This window comes from Helicoverpa zea, chromosome 3 (genome assembly GCF_022581195.2).
Source record: "Helicoverpa zea isolate HzStark_Cry1AcR chromosome 3, ilHelZeax1.1, whole genome shotgun sequence".
NCBI lineage: Eukaryota > Metazoa > Arthropoda > Insecta > Lepidoptera > Noctuidae > Helicoverpa > Helicoverpa zea.
Genome location: NC_061454.1, coordinates 6,929,754 through 6,949,652, shown reverse-complemented (window position 1 = coordinate 6,949,652; position 19,899 = coordinate 6,929,754). Strand labels below are relative to the sequence as shown.

At 37.1% G+C, this 19,899-nt stretch overlaps 1 protein-coding gene across 5 annotated transcripts in view; it reads right to left on the bottom strand.

The window, feature by feature from the left end:
* Positions 1 to 19,899, bottom strand: part of LOC124645718 (chromodomain-helicase-DNA-binding protein 7) — a 35,059-nt gene that overhangs the window by 3,198 nt on the left and 11,962 nt on the right. For 4 of the 5 annotated variants that reach the window (XR_006986265.1, XM_047185579.1, XM_047185582.1 and 1 more), the window contains exons 5-15: positions 17,759 to 17,860; positions 11,404 to 17,278; positions 10,609 to 10,783; positions 9,407 to 9,494; positions 6,624 to 6,919; positions 6,233 to 6,322; positions 5,656 to 5,853; positions 5,019 to 5,265; positions 2,905 to 3,239; positions 2,336 to 2,482; positions 898 to 1,663 (exon numbers count right to left, since the gene is read on the bottom strand). Coding sequence is in view for 4 of the 5 variants with exons in the window: in XM_047185579.1 (XP_047041535.1) it covers positions 898 to 1,663; positions 2,336 to 2,482; positions 2,905 to 3,239; positions 5,019 to 5,265; positions 5,656 to 5,853; positions 6,233 to 6,322; positions 6,624 to 6,919; positions 9,407 to 9,494; positions 10,609 to 10,783; positions 11,404 to 17,278; positions 17,759 to 17,860 (8,319 nt within the window). In the remaining variant the exon portion in view is untranslated. The remainder of the gene's footprint in view (positions 1 to 897; positions 1,664 to 2,335; positions 2,483 to 2,904; positions 3,240 to 5,018; positions 5,266 to 5,655; positions 5,854 to 6,232; positions 6,323 to 6,623; positions 6,920 to 9,406; positions 9,495 to 10,608; positions 10,784 to 11,403; positions 17,279 to 17,758; positions 17,861 to 19,899) is intronic. The other variant, XM_047185581.1, reaches the window with a different exon arrangement.

Here is a 19,899-nt window from a genome sequence, read left to right as displayed (position 1 = left end):
ACTTAGAATTCATGTGTTGAAAGTTAGCGTTATTAATAATGAGAACAGTTAGTAGAAGTGGGACCCAACGAACTGTATCTATATTTATGTAGTCTGTAGGACTTGCGTTTTTCTATAAATTAATAATGTGCACAATGGATGTACAAAATTGGTAATATTCAATAGTATGGTAGTATTTTGCAATATCACAAAAAATAAGATTAAATATTATACATGCTTTATGTCATGGGATGGTACTGTTAAAAAACCGTTTCCATTGTAAATTTTCTTTTTTACATGGCCTCAACTGTATATAAAAGGAGATGTTCCCACTGACTGACGCACGGCCATAATAGCCCAGTCAATTCAGACATTTGAAAACAATGATTGCCACAAATGATTCCCACAAAGTTGAATTTTGTTGGAGACCTTGCTTTGGTAATTTATAACTAAAATATTAAAAGTCTGTCAAACGTGAGCTTCCAAAGATATTCAAGATCAATAAAGGAATCCAACGAAAATTTAGAAATTTTCTAGGTAATAAAACTGCGGATCTTGTTATCTTCAAGGGCACGATTCTGCTATTTTACTTAAGCGACATACGATTCACAACCGACTGCATATGTGGCATTCCGCTACTTTGAATAAACGTTTTTATCCATTTCTGGGATTCAATAATGAATCATATTGTCTGCAAATTATTTACGATTGCAATAATATGATTGTAGAGAAAACTACCGTATAGAGACCAAATGGCAGAACAATTGCAAACCAATCGAAGGTCATTGGTATACGATTGGTCTTTTATTAGTAGCAGAATGGCCGCTAAGGTTAAAACTGCTATTGCGATTCAATTTTGACATTATTAACTTAGCAGAATCGGGCCCCTGAAAATAGCATTAAAAAGATTTCACTTACCACATTCTTTCTCTTCATGAGCCTGGAAAGTGTATCATCGAGCCGGCTGCGAGAAGGCATGGAAGAAGGTGCAGAATCGTTATGAGGCGTACGGCGACCCACAGAGAAATCATGGACGTCGCTCAGATCCAGAGGTGCCGAGAGGTCAACGGGAGCGGCGGAGGGTGCGGGCGACGCGGGCACGCGCTGGTGCGCCGGCGGCGGCGCGCCCGCCTCGCCCGGCGCCGCGCTGCTGCCGGCTCCCGTGTGCGCGGCCTGCGGCGACGACAGCAGCGCGTGCAGCTTAGCGCGGTCGGTTTCTACGTCAATGGCGATATGACGCTTGGGCCCCTGCTTGCGCTCGTCGTGCACGTCGGCCGCCGCACGCGTGTCAGGCTTGGCGGCTGCGGGCCACTCGCGATTCTGTACCGCGTGCGCTATGTGATGCAGGCGCGTCTCGAGCGCCCGCTCTGAGAACCAGCGCTCTGGGGGCAATGTCTCTTCGATCCGACCTAACTTAGCGAGAGTTTCTAGTTCGGAAAGGGCATCCGTGTCATCTTCAGCAGTCCTATCGCAGTTATTGGAAGTTCTCTTACTTCGTCGGAGCGACATCCGCGTTTCTCCTGCTGCATCTTCAGAGACAGCGGTGTCTTCTTCATCGGAAGATAATTTTTGTGATTCGTTTCTAGTAACTCCCTTGTGACTAGTATACCACTTGCTAGCGCAATCAGCGAATGGCATTTTAGGATCGCAAAACAGCTTACTGTAAGTGTCACCTAAACCATGCCTGGAAAATATGAAATCTCTGGTTAAAATAAAAACTTTTTATGTTTGTTATACACGATGCAAAAATATAAAAAAATACAATTGAGAAAGAGTTACAACTGATTATTTAGCAGAAAGCAGAAACAAAGCAGAAATAAATACTCTCTTGCAAAAAAAGCCTTGAAATCTTGGTTTTATGTATGTTTCAAAAGGATTCAATGACTGGAATATGTTACTAGCATCAATGGGGTTAGTCAAGCATGCGTAAGAGTGTATTCTCAATTTGAATTTTGGGGAATTGCTAAGAACGTTGTAACACTTGTTCACACAAGTCAGTGTCTTATGGATGTACCAAGTTTATTTCGCCACTGACTTTTAGGCCGATGCACCTTAGAAGTTTTTTTTTTTTGCATGACCGAGTTTTTGGGAGTCTGTTTTATATTTTTTGTAAAAAGTGTTTTTATTTTTAGCTTTTCACTCGTATGTCCATCGCCGAGTTCCCTCGACCTTCTCTCGTCCGTCGTCTTCTTACCGACAAATTTCGATTTATTTATAATTTTACTGCCCACACGTAAGTGCTCATTCATTTTTCTCAAATATTTTAATAACAGCTCAAAAAATAGTTCCTTTAAAATTTGGCTCCTTATAATTTAATAATTAAAAATAGCGAAATCAACATTAAAATAATACTTACTTGCAAACACCCAAAACTAAAAGTTTATCATGGCGAGCTGGCTGCCACCACGGTGGGGTGTCAGGAGACCGTTCACATAGTGCCAATCGAGTATCTAGTGCAGGATGTGGAGCGACTTCTTCTCGTAATACTCGTAGAAGATCAATCCTGTTAAATAAGATAATCAAGTAAGTATACTTGTTGTATTCAATGAAACTCACCAAATCAAAATACCCGCATGCTCTGTTGCGTGCGCATGTTAACTTGCTCCAGCTCCATGCACTGTGTAGCTGGAGCAAGTTAACGCGCACCACGCATCCACGCGTCTACGTGTCTACACGGTGCTGGAGCAAGTTAACATGCGCAAGTGACAAGAGCACGCGGGTGGGTATTTTGCTTTGGTACATGCGCGAGATAAGTAGGTACTCGGCTACAGAATCCTACACTGAGCGTGGCCCGGCACGATCTTGGCCGGTTTTTTATTAGTGTTTTGAGCTACGTTAATTATAGGTACACAAAACGAATTTTACAGAACACAGTACACTGGTTTTCAAGACTTTCGAAATATAGAGAAATGCTTGTGAAATTACCTTTCCAGAGTAGCAATAGCTCTCTCTTCACCTATCGGTTCTGCTTTTAAATCTGCTCGTGTAGGTAACTCAGCTTCGCCCACAGAAAGTCCACACTGTCGTTTACACATGGCCATAAAAGCTTTCAAATAATCTGTTAAGGCATCATCACTTTTGGTATCCAAACGTGCAAGTGTTCTGAATCGACTCCAGCGAAGACTTTTTGTAGTTGGGTCGAATTCTACCCCATAGGAAGCAACAGTGCGTCGGAACGCTTCTTCGTCGGCGCGCGTCCAGCGCCACTGCGACACCTCATCTCTAGCCAGTTGATCCATGCGTTCTCTTCGCTCCATCTTCTGAACGAAAGTCTTAGTCAATAATCTCGTCCTACTTTAGTAGAAATCATTTAAAATGTACGTTATGACGGATGAAACTCGGCGTAGAATGTATTTTCGCACAAGTTAAATTGGCCTGATTATTTTTTGTTGAGTAACGTCTTAGGACAGTTATTCTATTGCATTTGTTTCTTAATTTTAGTGCTGTGTGCATAGTGATTGTTACGTAGATAATAAATGATCGATCCATGTTACCAATCGACATTATTAAAAGGGTTTGTTCGACCAGAGACAGACATAAATATAATTGACTGCACATAGTTAAATCCTTTTAGCGTATTTTACGTTTATCATAAATGCAACTGAAGAAAAACATTAGTTTTTTTTTATGGAAAATGTGTTTTTCTTTAACTTCAACTATATTTGTGAAACTCTCCATTAATGAAAGGCCACAAATGAAACTATCTCAAAACGATTAGCGATGTTCCAACCATGCATTTGTTTACTTTTATTTTCAACTATGGCTTGTGGATTAACTTAGCCCAACACAAAATTTGAACGTCATGACGTACTTTTTAGATCATTTCACGTATTTATAGCAATTTAAAACGGTGCAACACCAATAACAGTGATTACCATAGAAACAGATATTAAAAACATAATTTTATCGACAGTATAAACAAACTTAAAACTAACAAGGAACAGTGGACACACTTGCTACTTTTTCTCAGAGAAAACCAGACACGCACGCATTAGGCCCGCCGCGCTTGCGCTCTATCACTTGCATTTACGGCCGCTGCCGGCCGCTGCCGGCCGCTGCTGAAAGAGCAGCGGTCGGCAGCGGCCGTAAGAGCACGGACAATGTAAGAGCGCGGCGCGGTGCGGCGCGGCGCGGCGCCGCGCGGCCCGCCGCGCTCGCGCTCAATTACTTGCATTTACGGCCGCTGCCGGCCGCTGCTCTTTCAGTGGGAATTGACCCTTAATACACTCAATTCATCCGCAAACATCACATTCAGGGTTGGCGAGTCAGCATAGAAAACTGACAGCTGTCCACTGATCAATGCATTCGATACTCCTAACTTTATCTCTGCTTTACACATGATGTTGAAAATTATAAAAACGAAAAATGACTCCTGTGGCTAAACCACTGAATGGATTAGGTTATTTTTTTTACAATTCGCCATAGAATATCATAAAGTATATGCAATAGGATTTATGTGATTGTGAACGACACATCCTGTATACAGATTTGCATACGATGGGCGACACAACGGAATGAGATGACATCCGCGCGCCTGTGTCCTCTAAGAGCAGGAATTAGTAAAGCACAAGATTCAACCACTTTCTTAGCAATACTCCAAAATTCAAATTTAGAATACACTCTTACGCATGATTGGCTTTTGATGCTTGCAACCTCTTCAGTCATCAAAAAGCTTTTGAAACATACAGAAAGTCAGTTATACAGATACAGTCTTAGAAACAAAATACTCATAGGTGTCCATGAAACAATAATTGCCCAATAACAGCCCATCTGTAATCGTCCCCGCAGCCAACTTCCTGCTTGGACCATGAGACTGTAAGTAACGAGCTTGTCGAGCTCTAATTTTGCAATCTAATTCATCGGCGAATTCATCGTTATGTGACAAAGTAAGCGAGCTCGGTAGCGCGCGTATTATTTACACGCCTTTTAAAAATCTATACATATTCGGCCTGTCACCAGAAAACTCTAAAAACTGCCTAAAGTATCAATCTTCAAGTAGAACTTGTATTTTTAAATTTGGAAACCAGCATTTTACGCACCTTAGCTCTCTGTTGCATTTTAAGTTCTTCTCGTTTGTAGTTTCTTTGATATGCTGTGATTAGTCTGCGTAGTCTCGTATTCAAGTCTTGCATTGAGGGCCATAAATGCCCACCACCACTGCTTTGCGTACTGTCGTCATCAGGCCGAGGAGAGGCTGCCGGGGATGTTGCACCAGCACCGCTAGACACGTCGTCCGTACAATCTTCGTCCCCCACTACACTGCCTCTTACTTTTCTTTCTTCACTCCTGTAACATTTTAGTTTGTAAATACTACAGCAGCACCAATTGTCAGTCAATCATCCGAGCGGCTTCCAGTCTAACCGTCGGATGCAGCTGAGTACCAGTGTGTTGTGTATCAGTCAATCAAGGTAAAATAATAATTATTATTTCATGAGATTGAAAGACTAAAGTCATTTAAAATACTATCAAATCTGGTGCTATCATTTAATTTTAAATAAAAGGACCTTTGCATGGAAACCATAACCAAAGCCGACACAAATGAAATATAACACAATGATATATATGTCGAGGCGCGAATGACATCTTACAATCTTCGTGTTTTCATTTATTCATTAAGGTGCGGTAACAACAATACATAAAAATATTCTATTATAATAATATTTTATGCATACTCACTTGATATCTGTGCATTCAGCATCATCGGGGGGTCCCAGTTTGTCTACAAAACAAAGTTGTGGATCTGAACGCATAGCCAAATAATTTTCGTAACCGTGGACGTATGTACCAACAAGTAAGGATACGTCACACTCACTATCCCACCACAGGCGCGGCGGTGTGCTGTCCACACCGCGCGGTACACGCATACCCAAGGTACTGAAAAAACATATTAGTTCTGTAAATAGACTGCAATACGTGGTATTTCACCGGTTTTGTCTACAAGGTATATTATAATATGAATTTCGATAGACATTATTTGAAAGGACAATGCATAGATGCGTCCTCCGCCAATCAACAGATTTCAAATTGGGGTCTTTGGAAGCGCCTCCTTAGACAGTACATTTCTTTTCATGGCAATTTATCTTTACTAATATACCCTGTGGCCCAGCGCACACCGCTGGAAGCGCGGCGGAGCGCATTTCCTTGAATCTTATAATAAGTATTTTCGCTTATTTGGGTAACCTGAAATTCATGCTGACGTATTCGCGGGGGATGGCTAGTTATACTTAATTACATAGTTATTATATTTATTTACCTTGCATGAACTCCACTTTCAATTTGTGTGGCAAAGTCACCAATGACCTCATGTTTGATATAATACATCATGCGTACGCGCAGCAAAACCCTAAAAAAAAGATTAACTTGTATAAGAGACAAGCTCCCTAGGAATAAAATAACTCTCCGTCCAATTCTATAATATAGTGGTTTAAGAATGAAAATATGACAAACAGTTGTATATTTTCATCCACTATATTATACTTAGAGTTAGACAAAGAGTTCTTTACACACAAAATTACTTTAAACATTTCTAACATTTATTTAATTGTTAAGAAGCTATTTTTCCATACAGCAGCAACAAAATAATAAAATTGTATGCAATGCAATAAATGAATTACCTATGTTACTTAAAAAAAACAAAAACTTACTTATTGGCGTGTCTAAATAAATGCTTTTTATAACTGTTTTCAAGATACAGTTCACAGTCATACTTTTCTGTAGAGCTCCAGTGACTTGCATCCTCCCATTTTTGAAGGTCGTTGGATTTTGGCAAATCTTTAGGGCGATTTTTCTTTTTGGCGTTTCTTCCTCGAGGTACTGGATTATGTAGTCCACTGTGATTTCTAGAGATTGTAACTTCACCATTTTCACATGGTTCTATTAGATCCCATATAAAATTTCTTATTTTCTCATCACCTTTGTAATGCCGCAAACAATATAAAACCTGAAAATTATAAATGCCACATTGGAGTCGATTGGAGTAGTATTTTACTGTTTGATAAGGGCATACAATTATTGTCAGGCAACATTTAAACTCAGTGAAAGTCTAAAACTTTCTCGGTATTAGCATGGCAAATCATCATGTAAGAATTTAAAAACAGGTCGAAAATTGGACTTTAAACAAAAGAGAATGAACAACTGTGAACGGAATTCCGTCTTGTGTTATTGCAAAAAAAAATCTTTATTATAGACTACTATTCAAACACTACCGAATAAGCCTTTATTTTTATTGAAACACCCGGTTTCTGAGTAATTACACAAAAATGAACACGAGTTATGTTTAAACTACTCGGAATTTAAAACTCGCCACTGTGCTACGCAACTACATTTTTTTATTGGGCTGCAAATAATTATGATAATTACGATGGAAAACAGTCCCGGTTGATATTCCTGATTAACGCACGCACCGTGATCTCATACATACCCTTCGATATTAAGTAATGCGGCATAGCTACCGTTCGAAATTCCGTACATCGGGATCATCAACATTCTCAATACAGTTCTTCGTGATAGCGTAAATTCTAAGTCACTCATATGGAGCTAGTGTACTTTATGCATACAGTAAATCGGCATTTTGAAATTTGAGATTCTATTTTTAAAAAAATCTGTCTCCACAGCTTGTTCTTTAAAATTTTATTGATGCTATGATCCAGTCTGTCCCGTGCTGCCACTTAACAGCGACGCCCTAAACCCTTAGCGTAGTCGCTTAGTTTTTAAGTGTTGTCGCCCCTGGCCTTAAATTCTAGTCTTCCAGAATCCACAGGAAAAGTCCGGCTAGGCAGTACACGGCGTCCTAGGCTGAACTGAGAGATGCCATACTTAAATCAGAAAGCCGCAACTATGTAGAAAAGCTTAATCGTGTCGCGAGCTTTCTAGCGAGAGTTATTGAAGTTAAAAGTGATCGTTATTGTGTCAGGTGATTAATCTGATCATACTTATTGATTTAGAGTGTAATTATTTTAATAAAGTATCGTTATTGCGATCAGTGCCGGTTTTAACTCTACCAGCGCCCTGGGCGAGATTTCTACGGCGCCCTTCAACTGCAATTCAAACCCATACGAAAAACAGAGGTGTGTGTAGTTACCGATTGCGCGAGCGAAGCGAGCGCGAATAATATTTTTTTATAGTTATATAGTGAAAAATCCGTTCATTATGTGTATAATGTATCCGATCCTGTAGCTCGTAACAATAATACTTCTAAAATCAAGGAACGATTGTTGATAGAATAACACGATTTCAATGGGGTTGTTTTAAATTTTTGAAAATCAATTTAAATAGCTTCTAAATAATTTAAAGATCGCCACTCCTGTAATTTTTCATCTTAAATCTCTTGATTTTTTAAGTATTCGATTTTTTTCTATTTTTCTTAAAATATTGCCTAGAAAACGCTCGATCACGTGACTATGACGTCAGTGTGTACTATGTGTTCCTCTACACTACACTGCACATCTAACGAGAAGAAATAACTTATTGTTTTTTTTTTTAATTTAATGATGTATTCTTATAGTATAGATACAAAAACAAATATTTAAACATTTAGCACAAAATAAAATACCTCAAATGTTTAAAGTTGTGTACGCAGTAAAATATAACTGTGCAAAGGAACGTAAAGTTTGTGTTTGTTATTGAGGTTATGTTTGTGTCATCCTCGTTATTAGCAAAGAATTGAGCGACCATAAAACTATCAGCATAAATCCTTTCTCCATAATTCTTTTCTAACTTTCTATCGCTCAAATACAAATAAAAACTGAAGGAGACAACACATCAATTCTCAGGTTTTACCTGTCATAGACTGTCACTATCAAATACTTGTCATTGTCAAATGTAAAGTGAGTAAAGTGACGACAACGGACTCTACGTAATCTTCGTTAGTCTGACTAAAACTCGAGAATGGCTGGACCGATGTAGCTTATTTTGGTTTTAAAATGTTTGTAGAGGTCCAGGGAAGGTTTAAACGATACGAAGTTCGCGGGATCAGCTAGTAGACGATAAATTTAAATTTCATAAATGATTTAAAAATTATGTGGTCGGTTATAAATAATATAATATAGCATATCGTGTTTCTAATTTTGTGAACTTTCTTGCATATACCTATTTTTAATTGACTGAATACTAGGAAACAACCCTATACTTGGTCTAGGTGTTATTTAAGTATTTAATATGGAACTGTCCATTAAGTTATCTCCAAAAGTGTAGAATGTACCTAATCGAAATTCTGTCTGCTTTCTGGTATGTATTTTAGCATACTAAACAAACATTATGTGCACCACAGACTCGTTCGCACATAAAGTGCACTGCACCTAAAGGTTTATTTTCGGGTAAGTCCATACAAAAACTTTTGCAAATGACCAGTGTATCATAACGCCTTACACAATATTATGCTCTAATTACCCGCTGCTTAGCAATAATTTATTATAAAACAAAAACTTACAATAATTCGTGCACAGTCTTCTATAACAGGAATTGTCCAACCTTTTCTGAATTGATTTTTCTCTACAATTTCTTCCCATCGGGCCCACCTACAAAATCAAACAAAATCAGTGTAATCAATATCAGTGAAATAATAATGTACAATCGAACCATTTGTTTCTTGACCCATGTTGTCTTTATATCATTTGAAAACGTGAAAACTACACAATTTTCCCTCTTTACGGTGCATACAGCACCTTCAAACTTTTTAAATATTAAGCAAACTAATTTACTGTGAATGCACACCGATCAATGCAATTTTAAGCTTTGTCATCACGGCGAAATCTAGGTTTTAAGGACTTTACGAGTATTTTAAAGGGTTTTAATTACTGTAGTATGTTACTAGCATCAAAAGGGTTAGCCAAGCATGCGTGAGAGTGTATTCTAAATTTGAATTTTGTAGAATTGCTAAGAAATTGGTTAAACGTTGTTTTCGACTAATTCCTGGTAGAGTTCGTGGGCGTTTTGAAACGTTTTTGACGTGATTTTCAGAAAACTGATAATGCAGTTTTAATTCATGATTAATGTATAGGCGCATGTGCATCGTCGAGCTCTATGTTCTTGTCCAGATGCTAGATGAGATCACTTTGGTTAAAAAAATAAAAACCCGACTGTGTAAAACGTGAACAAAAATATGTACCTAGTAAAAATAAAACTGAGAAGACAAATTACATATACAGGAATTAATTTTATTCAGTGCGCAAACTTTGTCAACTTATAGTTAAATAAGTTTGACAGATACGTATATTATTATTTTATTGTGTTTTAGTATAAAAAAGAAAAGTTATTGATAGCGAAAGATGTTTATTTTGTAACCGATTGTACGGTCACAGTAGTCACCGTAGGCACGGCGGCGCGGCGGCGGCAACGCGAAACCAGTCTACTGACGCGAGCGTTGCTCCAAAAAACAAATACTGATGATGCAAATATGTTCTGTTAATGATTCTGGACCACCAGTTTTTTTTGCACTGCTTAAAATTAATTCCTGTATAAACAAAATAGAATTAACCATGTTTTGCTTTTTTTTCGAAATTACAGCGAGTAAAGTATTTATTTTTAATTATTTTGTTATGAAAGTCCTTTGTCCAATTACTACTTAACTAAAATGAAAAAGTTAACATCCTGGTGCAACTACAACTACTTATATTTTACTTCGGCACTTACCCAAATGTAAGTAGTCCTCTTTCTATTTTAAAACACTCAGACCGTGTCCATGATCCATAGACAACCTCTTCATCAACAGGAACACCTTCGTGACGGGGGATATAATCGTCGCTTGCATATCTACGGCCTTTTTTGCCAAGTTTGTCTTTCTTTCTTTTACTTCTTAAACTGATTCCTAAAAAAAATTGACATTTATTGGTAAACTCATTTTGATGATGAAAAGAAAAAGAAATGATTGAAGTAATCAGAATATTACATATACAACATGTAACGTAATTAACGCACACCCTCAAACACCCCAATTAGAATATTATGTTATTATCATAATACATACACTGAATTTTTCATTTAACATGTATATGCATTGTTATTTACTAAATTAGTTATACCAATTCTTGGAGAACTTTTTGGTCATACTACTACGCATGCAAATATCGCGCCGCGCGCCGCTCGACTCGACACAACATAACGAAACTACGGAAAAAGCCGACAATACACGAAGTCTTATTACTTTGAGTTACGGTCTATTTGAATTTGTTTTGACTGTACAGGGTTAATATGACAACAATTTCCGTAGTTTTAATTATTTTTGGGATAAAAAATTACCTATATTAAAAATTATATAAATCGATTCAGTAAACGATTCTGAACAAACTAATTTCAGGATGTGCGTTAATTAAGTTACATGTTGTATACAATTACTGTACGCAATTTTTATCATGTAGCAAGAGTACATACTTCAGTACAAACAAACAGCTAGTAAAAGAATATAATACATAAGTCTAAAAAACTCACCTTCCTCATCGTCATCGGAATCTGGTGTGACCTCCATATCTGACATTTCCATGGGACCATCGTCATGACCGTATCTTTTGATAACTGTTCGTTTTCTTGGTTCTGTTACTATCAAATCTTCATCTTCTTTTTTCTCAGTAGTATCAATTTCTGCTTTTTTAGCCCATTTATTCCAAAAATCTGGATCTCTTATGTCAATATCTGATCGCTGGTCTGCTGCAGCAAAACTAGCTTTAGAAAATGTTGACCCTTTTTCTGACTCCATTTGAATAACTTGTGTTCTGCGCGCTAATATCATTTCAATATCTTCCTCACAAAATTTATCACCAGCATTATCTTCATCCATCACGGCGCCGTATGCACCTTTTTTCAACAAGTCCTCAATTTCCTTTTTAGACAATTGCTTTATTCCTGTTTCTTTACCTTGAGTTGTATTCATACTTTGTAATATGGCTTTATCAAGGCCAAGCTTAAGCGATGCTTTGTCAAACATTTCCCTTTCGTATGAATTACGACAAATTAATCTATATATTTTAACCATTTTTTGCTGACCAATTCGATGGCATCGAGCTTGTGCCTGCAGATCATTCTGTGGATTCCAGTCGCTATCGTAAATTATAACTGTATCTGCAGCTGTTAAATTGATACCTAACCCACCTGCTTTCGTACATAGCAAAAATACAAATCTATCTGAGTCAGGTTTAGAGAATCTATCGATTGCTTCTTGCCTCAAGTTGCCCCGAATACGCCCGTCAATCCTCTCATAAGGATACTTTCTAAATACTAAATAATCTTCCAAAATGTCTAGACATCTTACCATTTGGCTAAATATTAAAACTCTGTGACCTCCAGCTTTTAATTTCGGAAGTAATTTATCAACTAATACCATTTTACCAGATGAATCTATAAGAGCTTTGTAATATGCTTGCTTATCTTCCCCGTTAGCCTGTTTATAGTCAAATTGTATTTGGTCTTCTGCACCATTTAACAAGTATGGATGTATACAACACTTTCTCAGTTCCATCATTGTATTCATTAAGTTAGGGATATTGGCCGCGGAAGCCGTACCTTTTTGTAAGAAACTGAAATTTCTTTCGAGTATAGCTCTATAATATTTTTTCTGTATATTAGTTAACTCAACTTCAATTATTGTTTCTTCCTTAGGTGCCAACGTTTTTTCAACATCTTCTTTTAATCTCCGGAGCATCATAGGTTTTAAAAGTGCTTGAAGCTTGAGTACTTCTGATTCAGTCTTAAGTTGACCAAATTCATTTAAGAAAGCATCACTGCTAGAAAATTGCGAAGGTTCTAGAAAATTTAAGAGAGAAAAAAGTTCGTTTACATTATTCTGCAGTGGAGTTCCAGATAATAATACTCTGTGTTCTAAATGGAGTTGTCTTAATCCTTCCAAAAGTTTGCAGTTACGATTTTTAAGTCTATGCGCTTCATCTATAACACATATTCGCCAGTTAAAGGATTTCAATTCTTGGAAATCTGTCACGATTATTTCAAATGTTGTTATAAGAACATTGAATTTGGTAATTTCTTTAATTGGTTCGCCGTGTTCATTCTTGTAATAAAATTCATATTCCTGCAGCATACTCTTGCTCTGTTGAGAACCATGATAAACAACTACATTCATTTCTGTCCATCCTTCAAATTCTCTTTGCCAATTTGGTATTGTAGATAAAGGAGCTATGATAAGAAATGGTCCTCTTATACCATACTCCCAAACAGAATTCACAAATGTAAGACTTTGAATTGTTTTTCCTAAACCCATTTCATCAGCTAATATACAATTACGATTATTATGCCATGAGAATAACAACCAATTAAGTCCTTCGAGTTGATAGGGCCTTAAAGTATTTCCTCCTTTATAAAGAGGGGATTCTTTTAATTGGACCCACTGGTCAGCAGAAGGTCGTTTTTTAAATTTCCATTTTTCTTTCGGTGGTATCTCACTAAATGTCTTGTATTGTCTTATTTTATCTACGTCAATATCCTCTTCTAATTCCCATGTACTATCTTCATATTGTAAGCTTTTCCATTTAACTAAATAATGTTTAACTACTGTATTATTCGCAGGGTCTTGATTTTCTGACATATCCAGTATTCTTTCCACTTCAACATAGTCAGGATTAAAAGGTTCGTCATCTAATAATTCAAAAATATTCATTTGTTGAGCTTGTTTCTGTTTGAAGCGTTTAATTTTAGAAAATATTCTTTTATCTCCTTTGTAAAGTTCTTCTTCTGTTTTCCATTCACAATGCAGGTATGAAAAATTTCTGTATTTTACAAAATATTCCTCAACATCAACCATAACCGGTTTCAAATTCTTCACTTCACCATCGGATTTGTCTTTACAACCATCTATGGTTTCCTCTGCTTTATTAGTTACTGCAGGGACATCGGATTTTTCAGTTGTATTTTGATTATCAATTTCTTTCTGAGTTTCATCATCAATTATTGTTTTATCGTCAATATTATTATCTTCACAAGACTCAATCTTTTGCACTTCATCGTTAGAATCATTAAGTGTCGGCTCAGTTTTACTAGCTTCTAATTTTGGTGAAATGTCAGTAGCAAGTGTTTCAACTTTAAACTCTCTTTTTCCCATACGACAAGCTAAAACATGTTGGACAATCATAGCATCTTCTTCAGTTGTATTCACATAGATATAGTTAGGTTTAGGAACCCCTTCAGATCTACTGTTTTCTTTGGTATCTAGATCCTCCGACTTACATTCTTTTTCAACTTTAGGTGTGGCCATTGTAAATTCATCATCTGATAAACGTAGCATGACATCATCTGTATATTTTTTACGTTGCGTGTTCCTAGCAGATCTTCTCTTTAAACTATCGTCACCTTCTGGCGGCGGAGACGGTGGTGGGGTAGACATCATATCATCTGGTTCACCATCAGAATCTGGAATTAATCCACCACGTTTTTTTCTCCTCCCGCCTAAAGATTTCCTCAGAGTCAATTTCTTACAACTTCCACCGACTGATGAGCGTTTCTTAGATTTTCTTTTTTGAGTGATTGAATCAATGTCATCATCTTTCTCTATTTGTTCTCGTTTAGCTTCAGCTTCTTCCAACAGATCCTTGATTGCAATTTTAGAAACCGGAATATCATCAAAGTCAGTGACGTTCGAATCTTCCAAGGAAAGGTCTGACAAATTCTTTGATGCATTAGGAGTTTCTATATTGCATATATTTTGACTCACTGATACGTCACCAGAGGGGGTGTCTTTATCTGTTTCTAACAATTCATAAGTAGTTGTATCCGCTTGTATTTCAACAGCGTCTTTTTTTGAAGTCCTTTTCTTCTTGGGAGCATTTGGATCTTTAGGTTCTCGTTTTTTCCGCTCTTTCACAGGTTTGTCAGTTAAATCTTTTAATTTTGGTTCTTTAGGTGTCCGTGGCTTTCGCTCCTTATTCTTTCGGGGTCCTCTTTGTTTTCTTACTTTACCACCACTGATGTCATCCATAGATATTGCACTGCTGTCTAAATTTGTTATATCTTCATTAGATTCTAAGTCAAGTTCTGACGTACTTTGTAATCCAGTTCCAGCTGTCACACAATCTTCCGAAACAGGCAGCTGATCTAATGTCTGCGCTGTTGCCACAAATTTCTCTTTTTTTGCCCTTGGCTTCCTGGGCTTAGCCGGACCTTTGCCACGGCCACGCCCCGTTGTACTAGTGACTTGAGGACTTTCTACCATTTTTGATCCGTACACTGGGTTTTGTAGTGTGCAGTTTGGGCCCCCATTACATTTATCATTCGATTCATGCTGTTGGATTAATGCTAGTCTTTCTTGGAGGCACCTTACTTTTTCCTGATTTTCATTTGAAGGTGGCAAACAGTAAATATCTTGTATTTGTTGCTGTAAAGACATTCTTTCTTGTTGATGGGAAGCTGGATATATATTCGAGATATTGGGATGAGGCATCGAATTTGGCCCAATCATCAACATTGGATTAATATTATGGGGCATATTAGATATAATAGGCTGATTTGGTGGCATTGGAGCATGCATATTTGGAACAGTCAAGGGCAATCCTACTTGAACGTTTGAAATATTTGCTGGTACATTGGATTGGCCAATCGATTGCATATTACTAGAGACATTCGGCATATTTGGTTGAATATTTCCCTGTATTGCAGGAAGCAACGACATGTTGCTTTGTTGGTTATGAACAGGTATAGTAGATGTTACAGTATTCGGTAAATTTCCATGTTGCATTGCATGATTTGGTTGTAAATTTGCTTGCACATTAGGCAGTGCTTGAGTAACAGAGGTAGGGCCACTTGGAAAACTAGAAGATATATTATGACTGACAGCAGTATGACCCGATGACTGAATACTAGATGGTATGTTTGCTGACAAGCCCTGTGTTACATTTGGCATGTTAGCAGAAACATTCTGTACGTTGTTTGCTGAATATCCTGGATTTCTACTAATATTCATATTAAGCATACTTTCGTATTGGTTATTCGTATTCGTAGTAGTAACATGAGATACTGGGATTTGTTGAGAAGGTGACGAATTGCTAGTATTGGTATTTGTAATTGAAGGCAGGGGCAACGTCACTGGATTACTTTCTTGAATATTGGCATTCTCAGTAGACTTCTGTTTGGATTCCAAATTTTGTTCACTGTTGTATACTTTTGTTACATTAATATCAACATTTTCCTCTCCCTGCAGTGGAGCATTTTCTACGTTACTATCTGTAGACTGACGAGGTCCTGACATCTTTTCATGATTATCTCCTGATTCCCCAGTAGCAGGCGAATCGTGACAACTATTTGTGGAACTGCTTGTCGATGCAGCAATTGGCACATTATCTTTAGTACTGTTCGAATTAGGCGGAGCTATAAAAGTTCTTAATGTACCAGTTTCAGTTGATCTAGCACTCTCTGGTTCAGTTTTTTCAACTGGTTTCGTTTCAGTATGAGTTACGGCTGTAGTTTTTACTAATTCTGATTTTAGTGGTGGCACTGATATTGGTGGTACTGATACGGCTGGTTCAGAAGACTTTGCATGCTGCTCGCTATTTTCCATTTGCGCTAAACTACTTGTTGGAGTAATTTTACTTTGGTTCCACTGAGATGGTGACGATGCAACATGTGTCACAGCTGGAGATGACGGGTTACGTTGGTATGGATACTCTGAGCCTGATGGTAAAACCATTTGCTCTAACGCTTGAAGTGTATTCTGGGATGGAAAAGATCCCGGTGTTGTTGAAGTTCCTGAAGAAACTGGCGACTGAACCATATTACGAGCACCATGTGGAGATGCGCTGGGACCTTTTACAGGAGACATAACAGGCCGTGGAGAAAGTTGTGATTGTGATTGCTGTCGGGGCGATATTTGAGCTCTAGGAGACATTTGAGGAGAAAGTTGAGGAAACGGTGGACGATATTGTGGACTCCCTGTTTCTATTCCTGTTTGTTTCACATTGCCATACTGATTTGAAACGTTGACATCTAAAGGATGTTGTATTTGATGAGATTGATAATTCATTGAGACGGAATGGTGAGGTGATGCATAAGGCATTTGCGCCGGAACAGAAGAATGAGACGGCGCCACTGAAGATGGCGGCACTGGCGACTGACGAGGTACATGATGTATAGGCGGTGCACCCGGATGGTGAAGATGCACATTAGGATGGTTTTGAATTCCTGGTGTCATACTACTAGAATGACCACCCATACTTTGATGAGATTGGTGCTGAGGAATTGGTGCATGGCCTTGTTGGCCATGAGGTATACCATACTGATGAGGATTGACATCCATTTGCTGATGATATGTTGGGTGTTGACCTATTCTAGAAGCGGTTGGTGGATGCATCTGTGTGTAGTTGGGGTAGTTCTGGAAAAAGAACAACAATATAGGGTTACTTGTAATTCGATGTATACGTAATGAGCGAAATCAGTACTTTGTGGACATCAAGTTTAGAAAAGACAGACTCGAAAAACACCGTTCACCAAGTGGTGACCAACCTGTGTTTGAAGATCCGGTCCTATTTAAAATTGATACATGTTTATGTGTATAAATTACATGAATATTTATTCATGTTGGGTAGCACACACCTTCTTACCTATTACTCAAGCAGCTACAAAAAGAAAAATGGTGAAATAATTTATAATGCCTCCTTTCGGTAAAAAAGGTACAGTTTTTGCGTGCCTACCCACATGTGAAAAGGTTTTAGTAGTCATACATCTACAACGTAAATAAACAATGAAAAAATGGTGAACTAGGACCACAGTTCATACAATAAGACTTGACATACAACCCAAACAATCTTAAAACATAGCTTGAAAATGGTAAATGTATGGTGATTTAATTTACCTGCTGTTGCCCATATATTTGCTGTGATGTTGGTTGTGAGAAATGCGGCTGCCTTGGTATGTATGTTCCATTTTGTGCTTGTAGACTACCAATACCAGCACCCTGTTTAATAATAATAAAAAATAAATATAGAAAGTAATGAACATTAGGGGCAGCCTGGTCAGTAAACATTTTTGTATAGAGTTTTACCAATGAAATGAAATCAATCAAATCAATAATCGTTTATTAAAAGTAGGCTGAAAAACAGCACTATTAGAACGTCGAAAATATATGAGACAACCCCCAATGTCGAGGTTATGTTTTCTCATTCATGGTCGGCTTTTGAGCACCTTTATCGTTGGCGGCGTCTTTAGAACTTTAAAAATAAATCTTACTGCATATACTTGTTAAGAGCGTTTCAGTAGCGGTAATCTTTAAAGATCATTTGCTCATCTTGAAAATATTAACTTTGAGCTTTTTATTCAGATAACAGAGAGAAATTGGGAAGCCTTGCAGCAGTGGACGCCAATTGGCTGATATGATGAAGAGTATTTCAGCGATTTCCAGGGAGGAGCTATGAACTTTTCGTGACACGTGTTTCTGAAAAATCATATATCCTTAAAGCTAATGCGACGGCTGAAGAAATGTGTTTTATAACTTTTTTGTTTACTATAGTTATTTATTTTCCAAATCCTAACTAATATTATCAATGCGAAAGTAATTCTGTCTGTCTGTCCGTCTTTTATTAATGCCTAAACTACTAAACCGATTTGTGTGAAATTTGGTACAGACATAGTTTGGATGTTGAGAAAGGACACATAATTTCAGCAAACAATCTTTCAAGAGTGCTGTGCGGAAGTACTTGCTTAAGAAATCGTTGGCAGAATCATCATCACAATAATTTATTGGTATATTATATGTATATATGTATGTATGTATTTATTGTTATTTGTATTAATATTGTTGTATTTAATTAGTATTTAGTGTTTTATTCTTCATTATGTTTTCGTTTTATTTTCTAACTAATGCACCTACCATGTTTTTCTCTGCATCACCCTAAGGTTGACTGGAAAGAATGCCTATGGCATTAAGTCCGCCTATGTAATATTTTTGTTGCATAAAGTTTAAATAAATAAATAATTATGATAGTTTTTGTTACAAAAAATAAAAATGAAAGGACCATGGGCAAAAATGTATGAAGCCTGGGCTCACCCACCAACAGAGATGAGACCACTTTGAATATGCTTGTAAAGCACTAAATATAAAGATTTAAACTCATTTTTGCGAAGAATCCATGGGGTTATTTTATTTATTTATTTATTTATTTATTCTTAGAGAAGGCTTACGGACTAATCACAATATTATAAGTAACATATTATATAACTAAATTGCCAACAACAAGCCTCCACAGATAATTTCAACCTATCGATATTTACAACAATATGTTACAGTCTTTATAACATAATTTAACATATTAACAATTTAACATAACGTTACAGTCTTTATACCCTAGATACCTTCAGTTTGATTACAATTGCTAGCCAGTTACATTATTTACAATTTTATTTAAAATCATTCGCAAAAGAACAGTTTTGCCAAACGTCGCCTTACTACGTTAAACTTTTGACGTTTTTAAACGTTAAAATTTTGCTATAAATATTTTTCTCCGACCATAAATAAACTAATATTCTGCAAAAAGTAGTGCTGTTATGGCAGTGTAGGTTTTGTTATTGAACACCTTTAACTAGTTTTAATTCCAGGTTTAATGTATACATAAAAAATAAAACAGCTGCTAACAGTTAAAATTATTTTTGTTAACATTTCAATCAATATCAATAATAATGTCGTCTAAATATCCTGCCGGTGGATTAAATTGTAAGTGCCTGCCTCACCCTAGATACCATATTATTGAAATGATATGAGCACAACTTCCTGCTGAGCGTCTACCTGTTAGACACGAGCAGTAATACTGAGCGATGGCATCTCGACCCATTTCGTTTCTGTTAACCAGAATGTATACCCCTACGTAATATGTAAACCTATTTAGGTGTATATCTTTTTTTTTGCCATGGAATTGAAGGTAGTGCCCATAGTAACAATTTTAGTACAAACAAAAACCTTCACAACGGCATATGCTATAACTCTGTCGGACAATGAGCCCA